Source organism: Geosmithia morbida (assembly GCF_012550715.1).
Source record: "Geosmithia morbida isolate 1262 chromosome Unknown scaffold_14, whole genome shotgun sequence".
Lineage (NCBI taxonomy): Eukaryota > Fungi > Ascomycota > Sordariomycetes > Hypocreales > Bionectriaceae > Geosmithia > Geosmithia morbida.
In genome coordinates, this window is record NW_023336201.1 from 488,794 (window position 1) to 509,921 (window position 21,128).

Below are 21,128 nucleotides of genomic sequence, written 5' to 3' on the forward strand. Positions count from 1 at the left end.
CATGATTCATACTTATTGCGGTCGGTGGATTCCACATCTAGGTATCCACGATTCTCACATATCATGTAGCTCAAGGCTGCAGCAGCGGCACATGCATTATGCGCTCACAGTTTTCCTATAAGAGAAGAGATGGATGGATGGATGGGAGGATGGATGAGTGTGACCTAAAGATTCGATGGAAACCTCTATGAAACACATTCCCGTGAATAAGTTCAAAGAGGTTAAATCTATGAGAGCAAGCCAGACGTAAAACAAGAGGCAGCAACTATTGTGTGTCGGTCAATCACTAGGAACAGACTGGATGATGGCAGTCCCGTGTGCTGTGCCCCGGCATTGTTACAGCGTCACACCCTAGAAACGCTAGGACAATTTATATATTATAAGGATAAGAAGAAGGAGAAAAATATTGTCCTCCAATGAGCCAAAGGAACTTGATATATAGTAATAGAAAGGGCAAAAAAGAACAAAAAATTGTTGGTAAGAAAGGGATTCGAACCCTTGCATCTCTCGATATGATGGTTCCCATTTAGAACAGGAAAGAATTCAATTTTCTTGAACATCACGCCTTAGACCACTCGGCCACCTTACCACTAGTGGAAATAACGTAATCTTGTGCCCGTGATTTGATTTATATGGGACCTTCCAATGAGTAAGTAATAACTCTGCCCCGCTAATAAATGAATCATGCCACCAGGTCATCTCCACCCTATATCAATCAAACAGCAACGTTGATAATATTAAGCAATACAAAAAAGTCTCATCTATGGACATGATTAGTGCTTTTTTTTTTCAATGAAATCAACAAGTTCAATTTGTTCCCCCATGGCGAGAACCAACGTCCTCTATAAACCCAGAGCGAAATATCTATCGACGCCAAGATACAACAAAGAGAAAGGATGAAAGATGCTGTTGATGCCAAATGAATGGGACAAAACATGGAAAGAAAAAAAAAAGTCTGAAAAAGGAAAACAAATAGTACAAAAGAACTGAAAAGCGAACAGAAACGTATACATCATCAAAATCGTTCGGATTGTCAGAACATATCAAGTCATTGGTTCCTTCTCAAACTGTCTGGGCTACTGACTGGATAGTCCGGGAAGCGGGAGAGACAGATTTGGCAATGTGACCCTCACAGGTAGTCTGCGCAGCATCGTCGCTGGGCCCAAGCTCCCCCTTGATCTCCCACTCCGTGTCTTCGGCGCCCTCGACGACCGACTTGCCTTTGTTATTGCCCTCCTCGTCAGTGGGCTGACCGAGGCCGATGGTGTTGATCCAGTGCCAGTGGTCGACAATGTTGCTGCCGCTGCGATCAAAGATGGCTTCGTCATCGTCGAGGCCGTCAACGGCGTGGGTATTTTCCTCTTCTTTCTTCGACAGCTCGAGCTTATCGAAGTGGGTACCGTCGACGAGGTCACCGGCGTAGGTGCGGGCGACAGGGATGCCGTTGACGCGCAGGAGCTGCAGCTAGGCGCGAAGGTTCAGGCGCAGAGCACGGTCAGGCTGCTCAGCGTCAAATATCTTCTTAGTCAGCCAGGGAAAGAGGATGCCAAAGTCGGACTGGCTCAAGTGGGCGGAGTTGACGACGTAGAAGAAGTTGGGCTCGGCCTGCTTGACGCCACTGGGGCGCTCGTACACCATGGGGAGTACCCGCTCGGCGCTCGGGTCGGGCGAGAGCAGCCGCGCCGACAGCTGGAGGTGGTCGGACCACTTGTAGAAAGATTCGGACTCCACCAGCAGCAGCGCGGTACCACCGGCCGCCGAGGGCACGTCGTCGTAGGCGGGCAGCGGCAGGTTGAACAGGGGCTTCGAGTTAGGCGCCATGAGGGGCATGCACCACATGTCCAGAAGCATGGTCACCGTCCTGGCGGTGATCTGCCTACGAATCTCGGATCCCTCGGCGGGAACGAAAAGCGGTTTCTCCATGTTGGCTACGTCGGCATCGTCGGCATAGTACGTGCTTTTGAGGAACTGGTTTATGGTGGCGGCGCCGAAGCTATGACCGGCAAATATGATGCTCCCGGGCTCGTGGACATTCAAACGGCTAGCAAACTGGCCAAGGCTGGGGGTGGTCACGTTGAGGTTGCGGAACTCGGTGCCACGGTCCATGGCCTGGACAGCTTCGTGCACAAGTCCCATCTCCCAGAGCCTGATGCGCAGCTGAGCTTCGCGTGCCTCGTAAATATCGGGGGAGAAATCATGCGAGATCTTCGTGTAGGATACAATACGACGCGGCCCAACAGAAGAGCGCCATGACGAGACGTCCTTCCCGGGAGTGCGGATGAAGGATGTGACAGCGCTGCCGTCGCGGTGCTCGGGGCATACGACGACGACGCCGTGCGACGCTAGCGAGCCGGCAATGTATGAGTATGAATTGCGCGAGCCTCCCAGGCCATGGGAGAAAATCATGGTAGGCCAGCGCTGGTTCTCAGTGTTTGGTTCTCGCATCGTCGCGTTCTTATGGGCCGGAATCGACGTGTAGTTGAGATGGCGAGGGAAGAAACTGATAGGCGTATGAGGTCAACAGGAGCAATCAAGCCAGAGAAGGGCGTAGGCAACTCACGAAAGAACCTCAGCCAATGTGTTTCCAACGCCGACAAACCTAGTGTACGCCGACACATGGTGTCTCTGGGGGTTCGGAAGCCACCATATACGCTTTTCGCACGACTCGTCAACGGCTGGGTAGAAGACACGGAACTGGATGGTCGAGATGTCGGCAGCGTTGTCGGGGGGTACGCTCGGGGAGGAGAGATCGTCAACGGGAATCTCAACGTCGACGGTTCCGACTTTGTACGGGCCTGTGTATTCGGGAAAGGTTGGGACGGGGTTCAGCCTAGAGAAGTACTGGGACATCTTGGCCGACGACTTGGAGGTCGACGCCATTGTAAAATGGATTTCGCTGCGCGGATGGCAGGGATACAGACAGAGTAGGGATATGAATGATGGTACTGTAATGTAGAGTAGTAGTATTTACAAAGAGACAATGGCTATTCGCGGCTGAAGTAGTAGCGCGATATTGCTCATACGAAAATTTTCTAGAGAAGAGTGGGAAAGACAATAGTAAAAAAGACGTCCAAAGTAGAGAATGGAGGGGCAGGATAGATTAAATACGAAATAAATTCGGAAAAAAAAAAGTCGGACGATGAAGTGAATGACGAAGGAGGAACCGAGCGTTGTAAGCCCCGATTGATTCATTACAACCCTTGTCTCTTTACATATTACTATATGCGGTACTTTATACAGCCCATCACAACGTCGGCACGGCCACTGCGGGGTGTGAAGCGCTGCAAGGTTCTTTCTGCTGCCACTGCTACTCTGCGACTCCAACCTGCCGTCTCTCATATTAGCAGCAAGTCACTACTAATACCTACACTGCACGAATATGGACTTCCGTATCATTCATTATAAGACCAGGTAATACCAAAAGTACAAGTATGAGAACAAAGAGATAAATATTTATGGAATAATAAAACAAACAAACAATCCATTTAAGAAAATATATAAAGTTATCTCAGCCGAGGATGCTAACTGAGCATGTGCTCATGGTCCAAACTTGGCCAAGTGTCTAGGTCTAGGGCCTTGGACCCACTGGGGGTCTGGAAACTCCGACGTTCATGTTGTGGGGTCCAGGCCTCTTTTTTTTTCCTTTTTTTTTTTTGGAGACCGCGTACGCCAGGCCAAAATTCTAGAGGGGATGTGCGGGACAAAAATTGGAGTCATAAGGCTAGAGCGGCTCTACTCGTACATCACGTTAAAAAGAATCGATTCGACTAACTACTACTAAAACTATATGGTATAAAGACTGTTACTATTTCAATAGTAATTCATGTGCTCCCAAAGTTTTCTCAATACCCTCCAAGGATGGCCGAGAAGAGGAGAGAGTGAAAGAGGGGGAGGAAGATGTCGTCATCGTCGTCAAAGCCCGTAAACAGGGAAGGTGCGGATCGTATGCCAGAACCCGGGGAAAGTGAATATCAAACAATGACTATGGGTCACAGTTGACATCTTTACAGACCCCCGAGGCCAACAAGTTTTTATCCTCTCAAGAATCTTCTCAAGAGGATGACAGATTGTGCATTCCCACACTGGCGCTCGACACAGATCCCTTATTAGCACCGTGATCCTGTCCATCCCACCTCACACCACGGCTCGACTGCTGCTGCCTCTGCGACACGAGTCTCTGCTGCCTGCGCCTGTAGAAGAAGAAGGCGAGTCCCGCGAGCGCGACGGCAGCCACACATCCGACGACGATGCCTGCAATGGCACCGCCCGAGAGGTCGTCGTCGTCGTCTCCAGACTTGGAGTTGCTGCTGTCACTGCTGTCGGCGTCACTCGTGCTGCTGCTGCTGTCCGAGTGATCGGTGCTAGAGCTGTCATCTGACGAGGACTCAGTGGCGTTGAAGCACGGAACCTCGGTGGTGAAGCTCGAGGCTTCGACAAACTTGATGTCGGCGCAGGCGTAGAACGTCTGGTTCTCCGGCTTGTCAAAGTCGGCCAGGTACTTGATCTGCAGCGTGGCAGGGTCCCCTGCCTTGACCGTGCTAGGGGCGTCAGATATCGTGATACAAGTGTGTCCGACGTCGATCTCACGCATTTCATCGGCTTCCACCAAGGTGCTGAAGTCATCGTTGGTCTTGGGGTCTTTTTCAGATGAAGAAAAAAAGGTCAGTGGATCGAGCACCTTCGTCGGTTATTTTGGACTACTTGTCACATACCTGAGAGGTAGGAGATGCTGAGCTCAATGTCCCAAGACTCATCTTGGGCCAGCAGCGCAACCTGGCCCTTTTCTGTAACGTCTGTCAACAAAGGATATTCACAGGACAGAGGAAAGAAACCGGTCATGGCTACTACTTACTCAAAGGGAAGTCCGTCCTGTTTCCAGCCGATGCCCTGGAGCCGCAGGGGGCTGTGTTATCCACCGAAGCAGCCCAGACTCTGTCCGTGGGCCACATGAAGGCGGCAGGGCCCATGTCGTCGACCTCGACAGCTGCCACGGCCAGACCCGCAAAGCAGGCAAGGCCGGCGGCCAACATGTTCTTGTGGATAGTCATAGTAGGAAAGGAAAATAAGTATGTTTCAGGATAACAAGGTAAGGGGGAAAGGCAGAGGGGATGCTGTGCGTGGACGGCTGCGACAATTTCGACTCAGATTCAAGCTGGGGATAAAGCCTCGTATTATAATCGTGTCCCAACCGTCACAAGAACACTGTGAGATAAGACCCAACCACCCTCCTCTTCGCTCGCCTTCCAAAGCAGGCCATCGTTAGCGCAAGTTCCATCAGCCAGCATGGCATCATGCAGAATGCCATGCAGGAAAATTCCGTTTTTTTTTTCGTAATAAATCCGAAATCCGGCAACGCAAGACCAAAGAGAAAACTCACTCCGTCCCCACCGTTTCCTTTACTACCTGCTAAGTCCTGTTAGCACCTTGGCAATATCAGATGCCAAAGAATAACTGGGACAATTCTTTGTCTAAAAGGTCCGGATTGCGTTGGCTCAAGCGTTTCCCTCCTTCTGCTCTCTTCTCTTCTCTCTCCACTTTACCGTATCGTAACTAGTCTAAAAGGAACTATTGCCTAAGTGGCCAGTTCCTCCGGGTGCAGACGCGTGGACAGTATAATACAGAGAAGCTAAATATTGGCACATGTGACATCGGATGTTGATTCGTATCTAATCAGATGGCTCTGAGCCATTTCATTGGCCAGCGGCACTGTTTTCCAAGTCGCCGTCGTATAAGTCTTGGCTTGTCTCCGCTGCGTGGCCGGAAATGGATGCACATAAACACGGGCTTAGGCTGAATGGACAGAAATTAGCTCATTTATCTCCTTGCTATTAAGAGAACTATTTTCTTGGCCTTTTTCTCGTTTTTCTCTTCCTCTTACCGATCCGGCCGAATCCGCGGTCTAGCCTTGGGGCTCACTCGTTCAGCCGGCGTGATTTTACGGATACTTCCGTCCTAGGTAGGGTTTATGCATACTATTGTTTATTGCTTGAGTGATTGATAAACTGTGGGCCTGGTGTAGATTCGGCTGTATACCATCCGGTTGGGTGCAAGCCTTCTCATCAGGTGGGTATAAGTAAGCTACTGTTCCCTCTTCTGGTGATATCGATTACTACATCAACCAAACGATACCTTAGACAAGCAACTTACCTTCAACAAGACTTTCAAGATGCAGCCGACTTCATCCATTGTGTCCCTGGGCTTCCTTGCCTCGGCGGCCCTGGCCGCCGCCAACAACGGAGGCACCCAATTCCCCGATTTCGTCGCCCTGGCCAAGAGGGCGGTGACCGAGACTGAGTACCAGTGCCACGCCAACTGCGGTATGTACAGACTACTACACCTTGCTCGCTGTAACAGAAACGCACCAATTGGTTGCATTTTGCTTTACCATCGAACGATTTGGCTGACTTTGCTTTGCACATAAAGGCTACACCATCCAGGACGCTTCCGCCGAGGGCTACTGCGATGACGCTGAATGGAACAAGCTCCTCGAAGCCTGTCTCCAGTGTGCTATCGAGACCGACATCTGGGGTGACTATGGCGACTACGTCGTCAAGGTCGCCGAGCCCTGCGGTATTGACGCCACTCCTGTCTCGGCTGGGAGCAGCTCTGCCGCCGCGACGACGGCCACTTCGGCCACGGGAGCGCTCACCACCTCGGGAAGCAGCACTGCCTCCGAGACCAGCATTGCCTCCGAGACCAGCATTGCCTCCGAGACCAGCATTGCCTCCGAGACCAGCATTGCCTCCGAGACCAGCATTGCCTCCGAGACCAGCACTGCTTTTGCGACGCCTTCCTCCACGACAAATGTAATAAGCAATCAATCATTCAACTTGGGTGTAAAACTAGACTGTTGATATGCCGATACTAATGATACTTGTTTGACTAGGCTACCACCCCGGCCACCCCGATCCCCACGAGCGGCGCCTCCGCCAACTGGGTGCCCCAGTTCGTCATTGTCGGCGCCATTGCCGGCGCGATCGTCAACATGATGTAAGAGTCATGTATATGTAACAATGACCAGGTCCAAGTGTCTTGAAACTCGACGAGGCAGGATGTGATAGTATTTAGGAACTTTGATATATAGTAGTAGGTGGGATGTGATAATAATTAGGAACTTCAATATATAGTAGTACTTATTATGCATTTTTCTCAGTTCTTTTACCGTGAAGGCGTACAATAAATCCGCGCACCTCGCCTATTGGGGCTGCAGTTGCATAGATCCGAACGCCCTGTCTAGCTGTGCGCCCTCATCCGACATGGCCGACGTGGCGCCCGCCGAGGCCTTCTGCTCTTCTGACTCGCCGTCCATCAGACTATCCTGCGGCTGGCTCTGGCTCTGGCCCTGGCCGGCGACCCTCTCGGGCTCGAGCATACGTGCCTCGCTGTCCAGCCAGCCGGGGGCGACCCTCCTCTTCTCAGCCAATTCGCGGTCGCGGATGCTCTCCTCTAGCTCACGCAGCTCGCGCTCGGCGTCCTCCTGCATCTTGGAAAGATGGGCCTGCAGAGCGACGCACGATGCGCGGATGTCGTCTGGGTGCGCTGCGTGACCAGAGTTGGACACGATGTACTTGGGCTTGGGGTGGTCGTCCGAGACGGAGGATGCCGCGGCCGGGATGCCCAGAGCCGAGGGCGGGATCGTAGACGGCATCGTCTTATAGTTGTACGATAGCGTTGCCGCCGTCGGAAGCGATACGAATGGCGACACGGTCAGAGGCACCTGTTCCAGCAGATGATGGGGGCCTGTGTATATCAGTCAAGCCGGACAGCGTCAGAGTGGAGAGGGGAGGGGAGGGGAGCTCACGATCGCTGTGCATGGTATTTGTCGAAGGGGGGTCAGTATAGCCCTCCCATATTTCAGCTGAGTATTTGTTCTCTCCTCTCTCTCTCCCGCGCCGTACAGAGTGACTGCGCCCTGCTAGTTCGATAGAAGTTGCGTGTTTGTGAGAGGTCGAGCTGTTGCACATCCAATCGTCTCCCCCTCCGCGCCCCAATATTTACCAGTAATATATTGCATTGGGTAGTTGTGACGACCGATAACGATAGAAAGGTGCGATAAGATAACGACTTTTCCTATCAAGAATGAAGCTACCTGGCGGCGTTGCCCCTCCAAATCTAGCTCCCAACATCGACAAGCTTCCCTCCTCTGCTCTAAACCATTATCCAGCCATCATGCCACCTACGACGATCCGTACGCCCCCCTCTGTGGAGGATTACACTCCTCTTGAGGAGTTCCAGACGCAGACCCCTGAGACCTTTGTGGGCGGCAAGCCCATCCTGCACCTGTACGTCTCCAACGCCAAGGCCACGGTCCCCAAGTCGCAAACAGGCGTCCTGGCCGTGTTCCCAGCTGATGCTCCTGCAGCCTCCATCAATACCGATGGAGAGGCAGAGCAACTCGTAGAGCGTCAGGTTGACGTCTTTGTCAACTCAGAGTCCGTCACTTTTACCCCGCCGCGCCCCACGAGGCTTGCGTCATGGCTGACCAGAGAGGGGAGCTGAAAACAGGAACTTTACAATCTTCAGCAGGGACGCCGAGGCAGGCGTGTCCATTCCCTACCCTTCCATATCGATTCACGCCGTCAAGCAGGTTGCCGACACCCCCGCTGTATGGATGCAGCTTGAGTTCTCAGATGGCGGAGGCGACGATGATGACTTTAGCTGCGTAGAGCTGACCATTGTGCCCCCCGCGGCCTCGACAACGTCTCCCGAAGATGCAGACACACGGAGCCCTGCAGTTCGGCTGTACGAGGCGCTCGCTGCGTGCTCCAACCTTCACCCGGATCCGCAGGGCGACGAATACGATGAAGATGATGAAGATCGCATCGTAATCGAGGGCAGTGCCGATCACGAGGCGCTCGAGGGCTTCACGGGCGTCCTCCACGGCTCTGCCGATGGGTCCCTCCCGCCGCCTATGCCTGGGAGCGGTGGTTGGATCACGGCCGACAACGTGAACGACTACTTTGATGAGGAGGGCAACTGGATCGGTGGAGGCGACGGTGCTGAAGAGGCTGGCGACGAGTCGACAAATGGCGCCGGCAGGACGCGTGCCCACGAAGAGATTGACGGAGAGGATGTAAATGGCCAAGTCTCCGAAGAGGCGAAGCGGCCGAGGGTTGACTAAAAATCATTACGACTAAAACAGCTAACCGGCGTTTGGGGGTTAGTATTATAAAAGAAGACCGGCATCGAAAATTTTAGACCCGAGAAAAAGAGTTGGAAGAAAACAAAGAGTGTATGTTGATTTGCTAATAATATTATATCTTCCAGAAGGACCCGATTAAATATTATGTTAATTTTTCTCCAGTGTCTGTGGCAAAGAATAATAAAAAGGAGAAAAGGTAGATATACCAGCAAAAGTGTTATACATGTCCAAGCTGGACTCCAAGAAGAAGAAAAGAAGCAGGGGAAGGTAAGAACCAACCCCATCGTCCGAGGAGAGAAATTCCAAAAAGCTAACTTGAGAAGAAGAAAATATAAAGGTATCCGCCAACGATGGTATATATGGACTGAGTGAAATAAAGGGAAAAGAGAAACAAAGGAAATTCTGGAAGTGGCAAGGATTACATCCTGAGCCTGCCAGTGCGCGCGGTGACCTCTCTCTCAGGCGATGTCTTAAGGAAACCATCCTTGTCATAGAGGCCGAGACTGTCCATGCTATCACGGCCAGTGACAGGCATTTTGGGCGGCTCCGGCGGCTCAGGCAGCAACGCTGTGGATGACAAAACGCCGGGCGCCCTGCCAAGGTCGAAATGCACCGCCCTCGACTGGCCGGGCATCACGTTCTCCTTGCCATGGTCGGTGTGCTCCTCATTGACCTCATCGACGCGATTGGTCATGACGGGGATGGTCGCGCGCGGCGGCTGCTTACGAAGACGCTGCCTGGGCGGCTGGATGCTGCCGACCTTGTCTTTCCTCATTCCCGGGATATAGAGCATGGTCGACGAAGACGGCACGATGGCGCCCGCCTTGGCCTTCTTCTGCGACCCGGTGATCTTGAGGTAGTTGCGCGTTCCACTCTTAGAGCTCTTGGCCTGCTCAGGGGAGAAACCGCCTCCGCGCAGGGTGGGCAGGGTGGGCGATTCATTGAGCTGACCACTATCGCCAAAGACGGCCGACGTCATGGACGTCACACTGTATGAGCTCAGCACGCTGTTCATGCGACGCAGCTCGGCGATAGTGTTGCCGATGGAGTTATCCTGGCTAGGATTGAGCGCCGTTGTCGTCGCACGGCGGGCATCCACGTCCTTGACGACGACGGAGAAGTCGTCCCGAGGCATGCCCTCGCCCAGGGTGTCAAATGAGTTGCGCTGCTCGTAGGAGGAACTCGATCTTGACCCTGTCGATGCGCGTCTAGGCCTCGGCACGAATCCCAGGTTCTCCTGATTCTCATCCGCCCTTGGCTGCTGCTGCTGCTGCTGCTGCTGCTGCTTCTCCTGCTCGTTGCCCTTGTGTCGCGGTGATAGGGGTGTCGGGAGCACCAGATCGTTGTTAAGAAGGATTGCGGAAGGAAGCTTAGGAAGCTGGCGCTTGGATGAGTTGCCATCCATAAGGATATTGAGGACTTGGTTCTCGTCCAGCGGTGAAGACGATGAAAAGCTGCAGTCGTCATCCTCGGCGTTCATCCTCCTGCCCTTGTTATTGATAGGGGTGGCGAGGGTGACCGCAGACGAGAAAGCGGGCAAGTGCACTCCACCAGTCTCATCATCGTCTCGGTCATCATCGGCCTTGAGCGTATCATCAGATGCCGCTGACGTATCGCTGACAGTAACGTCGGTGTATGCAGACTCGGACGTGACGCTGGTTCCCGAGGGTGCCATTGGCACACTGGTCCTCCTGTCCATGACATCGAGCATGTGGTTCGTCTTGGGTTTGACGTCCTCGGACACCGTCTTCTGCGGCGGCTGGAGGAGCACCATCGACAGCCTCGGGCCGTTAGGCTTTTCGCCAGGCACCCAATCGGAAGCCCGATTCACCCTCGAGTTCGCTGAGATGGTCCTCAGCGGGGCGGGCACCGCCGTCGTATCGAAGCTGGGTGCTGCCACCGTCTGAGTCCTCCTCAGCGGCCGCGGGCCCGTGAGCTGCTGCCTCCTCTCCCAGCTCGGCTTTCCGGCCAGCCAGTTCGTCTGGTGCTCGTTGCGCGCCTCGACGAAGGGGTCGTAGTCAGCCATGGTGATCGGCGGCGTCTGGAAGTTCTCCACCCGGGCCATGGTCTCCTCGTCGTCACGGTCGCTCACACTATACAGCGTGGAGAGAAAGCTCGACTCGTCGCTCTCAAGTGACATGCTCCTCGTGCGAGGCGCCGAGCTTTGCTGCAGATTCATCTGAGGCGGAGGCTCGCGCTGCTGCTCCGGCTCCATCACATGCAGGGTCTCCTGAGATGCTGTGTCCCAGTTCCTGGACCGACGGCTGGGGCTGTGCTCTTGAAGGGTCTCTGTCGCCTCACGTATGAGGCTGGTGGCTGCACTTCCGGCGCTAACGTTGGATGTGGGCGTCTTGGTAGGCGTCTTGGTGGGTGTCTTGGTGGGTGTCTTGGTAGGTGTCCCCATCGCCTGCTGCTGCAGCGTTTGCAGATTCATCTTGCTGGGGCTGGGAGTCATGCGACCCAGCGTCTTATAGGATGCCAACGTCGCGGCGCTGCGAGGGGTTTTGGAGGGCGACTCTGCTGGTGCCCTCTCCGGGGACGTCTGGGGTGTTGTCGGCTTGCTCTTCTTGACCGGGGACCGGCTGGTTCCCTTGCGGAGCCGCTGGTCCGTCAACTCGAGGATGTCACGCAGATCGGACTCAGTGGTAGACGCCTTGATACGCTGCTCGTACCACCGCCGCCTCCGCTCCATCTCCTGCTTGTATTCCTCTTGGACGCGGACCAGGTCATCCTGGGGGTACTCGTCGGCCTGTTCCTGCTCTTGCTTCTGCTGCTGGAGCTCCTGTTGTTGCTCCTGTAGTAGCCGTTGCTGTTCGCGAAGCTGTCGTTGCTTCTCCTGCTGTTGCTGTTGCTTGCGGATATATCCTGGGATTCTGGAGCGGCCACGGTTCTGTGTGTCTTCCATCGGCTGTTCTTGCTTTTCGGTTGACGGGAGCGTCGGTAGCGTCTGGCTGGCCATCAGAGCCGGGTTACTGTTCCGCTTCTTGAGAACATTGGGCTTGTGAACTTCCTTGGGCTGCCTCGGTTGATGCTGGTCTTCAGACGTGGCCATGGTGCCGGTATCGCTCTCCTTCACGCCCTTGGCATCGCCCATCTCGATATCAGACCGGGCGTTGGCCAAAGTAGGCGCCCCCGACATCATAAGTCCCCAGCTGTCTCTGCTCAACACGCTGCTCTTCCACGAACGACGCTTCTTGTTGGGACTACCGTTGCGGCTGGTGCCGACGCCGTTGCTCTCATCCGCAACCAACGTCCTCGAATTGCTCTCGTAAGTGTGGCTGCTCTTGTGTGTGGGGAGGGGGGTCAGCACCGGCGGCTGCCACTGCATCATGTTGGGTATGGACAGGCGGGATGTCGAAAACCGGCCAAAGGTCGACTCTGAGCGAAGCCACCTCTTGGACAGGACCGTTGTCGACGGTGTGAGCGGTCCCACGCTGCCGCTCATAGCGCCTTCGGTGTCGACAACCCCTGCTGCATCATTGGCGTACACTCTCGTCGTGCACGGCGTCCCCCGGGACTTTACCTTCCAGGCGAGAAGGAAGCCCAGCGCCACGAAGATGAGCACTCCGCCTCCGATGGCGATGCCCAGAATCCATCCAAGCCCCAGACCTCCTCCTCCTCCTCCACGTTTCGTCAACTCAATGACTATATCACCATTAGCCGCCATCGCTGCTTCCATCCCAGATCTTGCCAACACGTTCGCCATATCATTCATCTCTGCTTCCATTGTAGCCTTCTTCTTCTCTTGGGTAGTATTAAAGACAAGAACCTCAATAATCCAGAGTAAGAAACTCTATCGTCCTCCACGACGAAAAACAACAACAACAACAACAACAACAACAACAACAAAACTAAAGATATGGGAAGAAAAGGAAAGTCAACATAAAGAGGGAAAAGAGAAAGAAGGTATGGGAGGGGGGAAAGGGCCTCGTCATCTTGACAACTGGATTACTTCTCATTTTGTTATCCCCCACCCACCTCTCACTACATAAACAACCCATTGTAGCCCATCTCTAGATGCCATAGCAGAGAGGGAGTGGCCTTCCGGTCCCACTTGAGTAATATACCTCTAAGGAATGCGTTGCTACGTGCTACCCATTCCAGCCACGTCCACACATCCATTCAAACGTGAGAGTTCCAAGACAGGACAATTGGATTTGCTCTCACCAGGCATACAATGCAATTCTATTCCTGTTTGCCACCATAGCATCACGATCGTGACTGGAATGGGGAAAACACACCACAACAGCGTTCCCGGTGGAGTCGACTCTGCCCAAGAATGAAAGGAAACGAGTTTGAGACGAACAACATGAAAGAAGGCGCGCGAGAGACTGGTTGTCCGTACTTTTTGCATATCGATGCGCTCAAGGGAACACGTTCACGCTAATTCATATACACAAGTTATATCAAACGTCTTGGGAGGTAACAATGTCTGCATAGTTCCAAAATTCTTCTACATATGTGCCCAGCTGTCTAGGAGACGTCTTTCTTCCAAAAGTACAAAAAAAAAAAAAAAAGGATAAACTGAAAAGGGGGAAGAAAAGAAGGAAGGAAAAGAATAGAATAAAAGAGTGAAAGAAACGAAATATTCACGACCAAATGCAATACACGTCGCCGTTTCAAAGAAAGCCGGATCCAGCCCAGTTTTGCAGCAAGATTAGAAACACACAAGAATAAAGACCTCGGAATAATGGGACAAGCATCGCTATACCTCCTCTTCTAAAATGATATACTCCCGGGGCTCCCCTAGAAGCGGTGATGGCCGTGGCCGTGACCGTGATAATGGCTTGATCGCTTGCGGCGCTCGGGAGCGACGGCCGTGGCGGTGCCGACGAACTCGGTCTCCCAGACCACCTCCTCCTCCCAGAGGATCTTGCTGACGATATCGCCGTTGGTGATGTACTGAGTGCTCTCGTAGCTGACGCTGGGCTCGGCCTCGGCAGCAACAGCCGGCGCCAACGTGGGGGCGGGCGCAATCTGCGAGGAAGACGAGGACGTGGGCTGCGCAACAGCAGCCACGTTGGCGACCGCGATCACCGACGAAGACGTGGTCGCAACGCTGGCGGACTCCATAAAGATGTTCCCGGGGAGCGAGCTGGAAGAAGTGGCAGAGGAATAGGCAGTCTCGGCGACGGGGCTGCCGCCAGGCGCGTAGGTGAGGGAAGGCTTCTCGGATGACGAGGCAGTCTCCTCGTCGGACTCTTCAGAACCACCAAAGAGAATCTTGACGGCACCAGGAAGCTCAGAAAGCCCATTGAGGACATTCTCAAAGGAGAGGGTAGCAGGCTCCTGGATAGAGCACTCCTTGGCCGTGCTCTCGTCGACGACGTCAAAAACGCCGCAATCCTCGATAAGTCCGGATTCGTTGGTGCAAGTGTCGACGGCTTCCTGCAGAAGGTCACGGTCCCATCCCATCAAGAAGTCACCGTGGTATCCAAAGCCTAAGAGGGTTTCATCTCGTCAGTTTACGTCGTTATATATAGCACGCCACAGCAATCATTCAACATGTAGAATAGAGGAGCCCATACCAGTGGGGTCACCGTTGGCCATGACAAACATGCCGTCGCGGCCCTCGAGAGCGTGCGTGTCCCAGATGGTCTCGAAGAGCATGGCAGGGAGCTGGACCGGGTGCGTGTCGGGGCAGGTTCCGGACATGATCAGGTCAGGGAAGGCAACGTGGCTCTGGTGGTCCTCGCTGTCAACGTTCTCGCCATCCCAGCAAGAGGGAAACATGACCTCGAGGCGGAGACCGTCCTTGCAGTTCTGGTCGAGGAAGGCCTTGTCGGGGAGGAAGTGGCGGTAGAGGGTGGGCTCGGGATCCAGGTCGTAGTTGAGGCAGTTGAAGCCAATAGCGCGCTGCTGGAGATCATCCTGGTTCGTCTGACCGAGGGCGGCCCAGTTGGACTTGGGAGGGTCGGGTTGGTTGGGGTCGCCGACGGTATAGCTACGGCGGTAGTTGTTGCCGGAGACCATGCGGAAGTTCTCGGGGTAGGCGGTGATGTTGTCGTTGATGAGGAGGTAGTAGCTGTTTGAACCTGTAAGCGGATGCCCTACCGCAAGCGGAATTTACCACGGCGAGGTCATCACATACGCAAGCATTCCTCCAACCTGCTCAACGAGCTCAAACTTGCCGGTGCTGGCGTCCTTGAAGTACATAGCCGGGGTCCAGTAGGCCGACTTGTCCTGGGACACTCGGCAAGACGTACAGTCACCGGCGACCAGGGAGGACGTGTCAGCATCCATGCTGAATGCTGCAACGCGAAGCTATCAGTATGAGTCCGCATTCTGACGGTTTGGGTGATGGGACTTGATTTGGGAGAGAAGCGATGGCAACGCCAATCACGGCCATCCCACTGGGTGTGGACTGATGGCCCATGCCTCTGATACCAGGAACCGTAGAACTCGGCAAGCTTTTGGGGGCTGGGGAGAACTCACCGCCGGAGCCGGCAATCGCGTGAACGTGGGCGGAGATCTCGCCGGGGCTGATGATGGGGTCAATTCGACCAAGGCCAGAGCGGCCAGGACACTCCATGCGCCAGAAGGCGTTGGCGCCGACCACAAGACCAGCCGTGGCGGCGAAGAGGGACTTAATGACGGGCATGTTGTATGTGAGGTTGAGAACTTGTTAAAAGAATGAGAGAATGGCGGCGACGCGCGGGTAACTGAAAGAGAGGTTGTCAGCACGAGTTTATATGTGCGATGTCGATGCACGTATGCGGTCAGGCCCGGTCCTCCTAGGAGATGGAGGCGGAGGGGGGGGGGGGGGGGGGGGGGGGCGCCACCTAAGGAGGGCCAGCTCAGTCGGGGGGGGGGGGTGAGCAACATGGGAAAGGTAAAGGTGAAATATGGTGGAACGCGTGAGAGAGCGGCGGGTACTCACCAAGCGTTGTCTAGTATCTAGAGATGAATGACGTGTTGCTTCAGTGAAGCTTGAGAAAGGTCGCCGGCGGCCAGAAGGTTGATGTTGCCAGTCGCAAGAAACGAGCAGTGAATGATAGCTGGCGGCAACGTCTTGCTGGGTGTCTTTATTAGTGTAAGTGGGCGGCTGTCCAGCCTTTTACCAGCCCCACCGGATTGTCGTGAGACTCTTGAATTCCAGCTCGAGGATGCGGATCCTCACTGGTGTGGATGAGGATCGGACTTGCTGTGTCTTGGCTCAAACGACTATGCTGATCCTGAGGAATTCACCTCGAGAATAGTTGGCTCGTGGGTTGCAAGGTAGCTAGGTATGGTCAACGTATCGGGACTTGTGAGATCTGAGATGATCTTCTTCCAATGACGTGCGCAGAGGCGATTTCGGATATCCGGCCGTGTGGATTATGTCGACGGCGGTGGCTGACGGTTGTCTTTGGGCGTAGAAGCTACGAAGACTAACCGCGACAGATGATGCAAGTCAGCGCAAGCGCAGGATAGTATGGGAACCGGTCTTATTCAGCCACGGCCGGGTGTGCTGTTCTCAACAGCGAGGTGCGGATGCGGTAGCGAGCGGTGCTTCTTTTACTTGCGGTCGATGGAAATCGAATGTGGCAGATGGAGAGAGAGAAGAGGCCGAGTTGAAGGGGTATATTTACCTTGGTCGCGTGCGTACCAACGAGTCGAGCAGATTCCAGGACAGCTTTTCCCAGCAGCGAGAAGTGACGGATATCAGCGAGTTCTAGATGTCGGCAACGAATGTTGAGATGATGAAGAGAATGTAGCAAAGGAGTGGCAAGTTTGTTCAGTAGAACAAGGAGTGAAAACGAATGAATGCGACCCTCTTCCAGGAAATGGTCGAAGAAAGAGTGACACTTGGGAGAGAGAGAGGGGGGGGGGGGAGACAGAAGAATCACGACAGGAAGATCTTGAAGCAGACGGGACGTGAAGATCTCTGAAGAAGATGGGAGGGGAGGCAAATACCTAGGTGTCCGGACTATAGACTATGACTACGAGTACGACCGGCGTGTTATTGCAACTACTACTACCGCGACACTGCGATAATGGAATAATGTGATAGGGCAAGGACCCCTGAAGGAGGAGGAGGGGGGATGCAGGTACGTATCAAACGGCCGTACTGTCTCTTCCTTTCTTCTTCCCCTTTTATCTAGCATCATCTACCGGGCACGAGTAGATATAGGAGGAGTCTGATTACGGAGTATTACGGAGTACGAACAATACTAATCACGCATAATATATAGCGTTATCTGTACGGAGGAGAAGCACGGATAGTAGGACGGGTGTCCGTACTCGTACCTACTATAGTATGCGACCTGTACTCGCAGCTCAGCGTTTCGCACCCCGCCCCATTGGAAACGACTGTTATTGCCTTTCTTCATTTCCCATGTCTCTAGCACGTCGAGAAGGTGTTGAGGTGGTGCGGGCCCCCCTCGAGAGCCAAGGGGACACCGTCGTCACCAGGAGTGGAGTTGGAGGGGTAAACATCATCCCTGTTCCTGACCCCTTGGCGCCTCTTCCCCTTGGGCTTAGGCAAGATCTGCGACGCTATGACGTGCCTCATCTTCAGGGATGGCGGTATCAGACCAGATGTACCAGGTACAAAGATCACCCCCCCCTCCCTCCCCCTATAGCGCCTTCCCAGCTCGGGATGACAGGCGCAGGAAAGGGGGGAGGGGGGGGAGCATAGAAGAGCGGTAACCGTCTGCTCACTCATGCAGACAGCATCGAATGTACTACAGACATGTACGAGCACATCGTACCTGAGGTGCGTCAGTCGGCTAGGGGGTTCTCAAGGAGCGTAAAGAGTGTTGCTGGTCCCGTTGGACTGGAGTCCGGCTTGGAAGGACATCTTGGCACATCCACTCCGTGAACTCTGGTTGGACCCAAGGCCGGGTAGCCTGCAATGTCTGCGGCAGCGGTGGTGGGTCGAGCGTGCGATTCGAACCCCACGGCGGTCCTCTGGAATCTTGTTGTGATGCCTGTATCCGTACTCTACGAATACTCCGTACTTGGCACAAGATTGAACTAGCACCTGCACTCGCACGCACGTGCACTTGCATTCAGCAGACACGGCCATGATGATATCGAATTCCTGGGAGTGATATAACCCCCCTTGGTATGATCCGGAGCTCACACACCCACCTCGAAGACCTTGTGGTTTTCACGTCCATGACTCGGCGTAGAGGAGGAGGAGGGCACTACCACGGTCAGTCATACTGATCCATGTAGTGATAAGTATCAGTATTAGCTCTCATAGTAATAATACGGAATAGTAATACTACTACTATCAATACTCCGTACTGCTACTGCTACAATATCATACCATACTACAACGAGCAGCAGTATCGTTACGAGCAAAGACTGGCCTTTTGCCAGGCGCAAGAAGAGAAACCCAACCCAAGTTTGTCGCCCTCTGCGTGGCTGGGGCCCAGCTCATACTAATACCTGATACTATGCGTACATACACAACCATCAACCATTACCATCATCATCATCATTACGTCGTATTCTCAACTACATGTATTAGTTCTCGACGCTCGTAGATGACTGTACCCATATTGACATTTCTTCAGGGGGCGCACGCCTGCTGCTACAGTTGAATACCGTCTACCCCCCCCCGGCCACGCATGATTCTTCATCCATTCGGACAACAAGATTGCTATGACGCTGCTGTCAATTTCCCAGACCCGGCAATCGTGTGGGGTTTGAAAGCTATGAAAGCTCGGCCCTTGTCATTCTGTCTCAAAACGGGGTAGAATTGATCGTGGTTGTAAACTTGTAATTACGGCCAGCAAGAAGCGTTGCGTAGAAGTCGTACCGGGTATAAGGAGTAGTACATATGTGATCATTCATATTGTGGTGAATGACAGTTATTACGCGTACTCGTACGGATAGTAAATGAGTAAAAGACACTTGTTGTTGCTACAATGTTTCTACCTTTCTCTTGATCTCTCCCTCCCTCTTCCTCTCTCCCCCCTCTCTCGGTCTCTCTCCTCCCCCACTCTCTCTTTCTCCCCCCCACCCCCCTTTCTCTTGATCTCTCGTTCTCTCTCGTTCTCTCTCGTTCTCTCCCGTCCTCTCTCTCCTTTTCCTCATTCCCAGGGGGGGGACTTGCTGTCGCGGTGACAGTAGGTATCATCAGGACATGTAGGTCCGGTCAATGATAATAAACACACCAAGGACAACGCGATTCATGACACTTGCTCAGCCCCTCCCCCCTCCCCCCCCCTAGTACGTGCATATATTGTGCGGATATCGCCCGCGATTATCCTGTCCAAGAATAACTTATGTCGCTTTGTATCTCACGGAACGGATTGTGGGAGGCAACCCGAATGGAACCCCCACCGCCGTTTCGTCGCATGTGCCAAGCGTGATGGAATACTGGTACTACGATGCGCACAAGGATTATCCGTACTTTATACTTGTATCAACTCTCCATCGTTCCTGCTCATTGCCGACCTTCAAGATGCCGCGTATCATGTGTACGGTAGCTGCTGATAACAACACGATAAACGGGGTGCCATATGCTGCTGTGGTTCCTTGGTATAGAATCAACAGCCGAGTGTCGATACTCGCGTTGACGACTACTCGTCATACTTGTAAAGCTCTTGGGCCCATCGCTCCGTATCGTGACTCCCTTACCTTGCGGGTCCTCCCTAGGAATAAACCACCGCTCTACGTCAAGGTGGCTTACAGTTTGCAGAGAGGTGTTGACCTACCGATTCATCGTCAGCTCGGTTGAGGAGAGTCCATCTACATCTACATGCACCTGCCAGAGTGACAATATCGGTTTACCCTCACTCACCACGATGGATCTACCTAATTGCCATACATCCAAGTGTGGCGATTCCCATCGTCGAGGGATCATCACCTCCTGCTGGAGATGAGCCTCCGTGTGTCTGATAATGAAATTGACCGTCGTGCCGCTGTCTTAGAAGTATTGGCCGTGCGAGCCAATAATTCCCGACCATGTCCCAAGATTCTGCTCTTCCCTCGTCACATGGTGAGACCTGTGCGCGTTCTGTAGTGCGCGTTCTGTACGTCTCCGACTTGTGAACTTATCGTAGGCAGAGCTCGTAGTATCACATGCCTTCAGAATATCATTACTGTCTAGCCGGTGAGGGTATTTGTATCGCAAATGTGAGCCCAGTCTAGGCTTGTATCGGCCATAGCATATGTGTCATAACGTGACTCCAAATGGCATCAAACATCACCGTATCGCACTCTCAACCGACTCGAGAAAGACCATCATCCGGAGCTTCCGATAAAACTTGCAGAATTTATTTCAGTTACACTCTTTCACCAACTATCTAGACTCGTACTGTGGCTCAACCTTGGATCCACGATGCTGGAGTGGTATTGGTATTAGTGTGTAGGGTAATGGCTGGTTTCCATGCAGCTTCTGTGTCACGCGTAATCTATGAGGAGTGTTCTCGATGGAACCGGAAGCATCTCTCTCCTCGGTATCTAAAAGCCGTCTTGGGATTGGTTAAATTGAAACACCAGGTCGGTCAGGGGCCAGCCTAATGTGGCGCGGACACAATGTCCTAGACTGCAGTCATTTAGCAGTTGACCACATCCTTGTCGTCTGGGATGGCACGCGAGATTAGCCCAAGTCCCCCCCCGCCAGGTGCAACTGTCGAGAGAAAGGAGAAGTGCTATATATTCTGCCGTGTTCTTCTCCTCACGCGGCCAGAATCTCAGCTGTCCTCTGTGCTTTCCATCTCTTGTGTGTTGCTCCTGGCCATGCATTGATTGATGCATGTACATTGATACATGTACTCTAGACCCGGGCTCCGTGAGATGAAAGGTCAGAACGCAACCGGCCACAACCAGCTTAGACGTGGCATCTTCTGTAACAAGCAGGACTATTTCCAAAAGTCATGAAATTTCCCAATCTATGTACATATGGGTGATCTAGGTAGGCTATGGCTCAGGGCACTCAAAAACCAGGGGAAATACAAAAGAGAAGGGGAAAAAAAGCGCGTGTGAGCAGATAATTCAAACGGAGTACCCCAATGATGATTCCGACGCGGAGCAACTCAAGAAATAA

At 53.4% G+C, this 21,128-nt stretch overlaps 7 protein-coding genes across 7 annotated transcripts; 2 read left to right on the forward strand and 5 right to left on the reverse strand.

Annotated features, from left to right (window-relative positions):
• Positions 1-1,062: 1,062 nt before the first annotated feature.
• On the reverse strand, positions 1,063-2,880 carry GMORB2_2754 (platelet-activating factor acetylhydrolase; the record flags this gene model as incomplete). Its single annotated transcript, XM_035464732.1, has 3 exons — positions 1,063-1,464; positions 1,582-2,500; positions 2,561-2,880. The coding sequence occupies 3 exons, from the start codon at positions 2,878-2,880 to the stop codon at positions 1,063-1,065; spliced, it is 1,641 nt and encodes a 546-aa protein (XP_035319402.1).
• A 1,171-nt stretch (positions 2,881-4,051) lies between these two features.
• GMORB2_2755 (uncharacterized protein) lies at positions 4,052-5,048 on the reverse strand (the record flags this gene model as incomplete). The annotated part of the gene is made up of 3 exons (XM_035464733.1): positions 4,052-4,638; positions 4,713-4,784; positions 4,853-5,048. The coding sequence occupies 3 exons, from the start codon at positions 5,046-5,048 to the stop codon at positions 4,052-4,054; spliced, it is 855 nt and encodes a 284-aa protein (XP_035319403.1).
• A 1,118-nt stretch (positions 5,049-6,166) lies between these two features.
• Positions 6,167-6,994, forward strand: GMORB2_2756 (uncharacterized protein; the record flags this gene model as incomplete). Its single annotated transcript, XM_035464734.1, has 3 exons — positions 6,167-6,317; positions 6,424-6,587; positions 6,887-6,994. The coding sequence occupies 3 exons, from the start codon at positions 6,167-6,169 to the stop codon at positions 6,992-6,994; spliced, it is 423 nt and encodes a 140-aa protein (XP_035319404.1).
• A 201-nt stretch (positions 6,995-7,195) lies between these two features.
• Positions 7,196-7,814, reverse strand: GMORB2_2757 (uncharacterized protein; the record flags this gene model as incomplete). Its single annotated transcript, XM_035464735.1, has 2 exons — positions 7,196-7,740; positions 7,802-7,814. 2 exons carry the CDS (start codon positions 7,812-7,814, stop codon positions 7,196-7,198), a joined length of 558 nt encoding a protein of 185 aa, XP_035319405.1.
• Positions 7,815-8,169: 355 nt separating this feature from the next.
• On the forward strand, positions 8,170-9,121 carry GMORB2_2758 (uncharacterized protein; the record flags this gene model as incomplete). Its single annotated transcript, XM_035464736.1, has 2 exons — positions 8,170-8,432; positions 8,506-9,121. 2 exons carry the CDS (start codon positions 8,170-8,172, stop codon positions 9,119-9,121), a joined length of 879 nt encoding a protein of 292 aa, XP_035319406.1.
• Positions 9,122-9,560: 439 nt separating this feature from the next.
• Positions 9,561-12,857, reverse strand: GMORB2_2759 (uncharacterized protein; the record flags this gene model as incomplete). Its single annotated transcript, XM_035464737.1, has 3 exons — positions 9,561-10,379; positions 10,479-11,380; positions 11,444-12,857. 3 exons carry the CDS (start codon positions 12,855-12,857, stop codon positions 9,561-9,563), a joined length of 3,135 nt encoding a protein of 1,044 aa, XP_035319407.1.
• Positions 12,858-13,847: 990 nt separating this feature from the next.
• On the reverse strand, positions 13,848-15,743 carry GMORB2_2760 (protein of unknown function (DUF1996); the record flags this gene model as incomplete). The annotated part of the gene is made up of 5 exons (XM_035464738.1): positions 13,848-13,928; positions 13,976-14,583; positions 14,671-15,167; positions 15,234-15,393; positions 15,578-15,743. The coding sequence occupies 5 exons, from the start codon at positions 15,741-15,743 to the stop codon at positions 13,848-13,850; spliced, it is 1,512 nt and encodes a 503-aa protein (XP_035319408.1).
• Between the last annotated feature and the right edge of the window lie 5,385 nt (positions 15,744-21,128).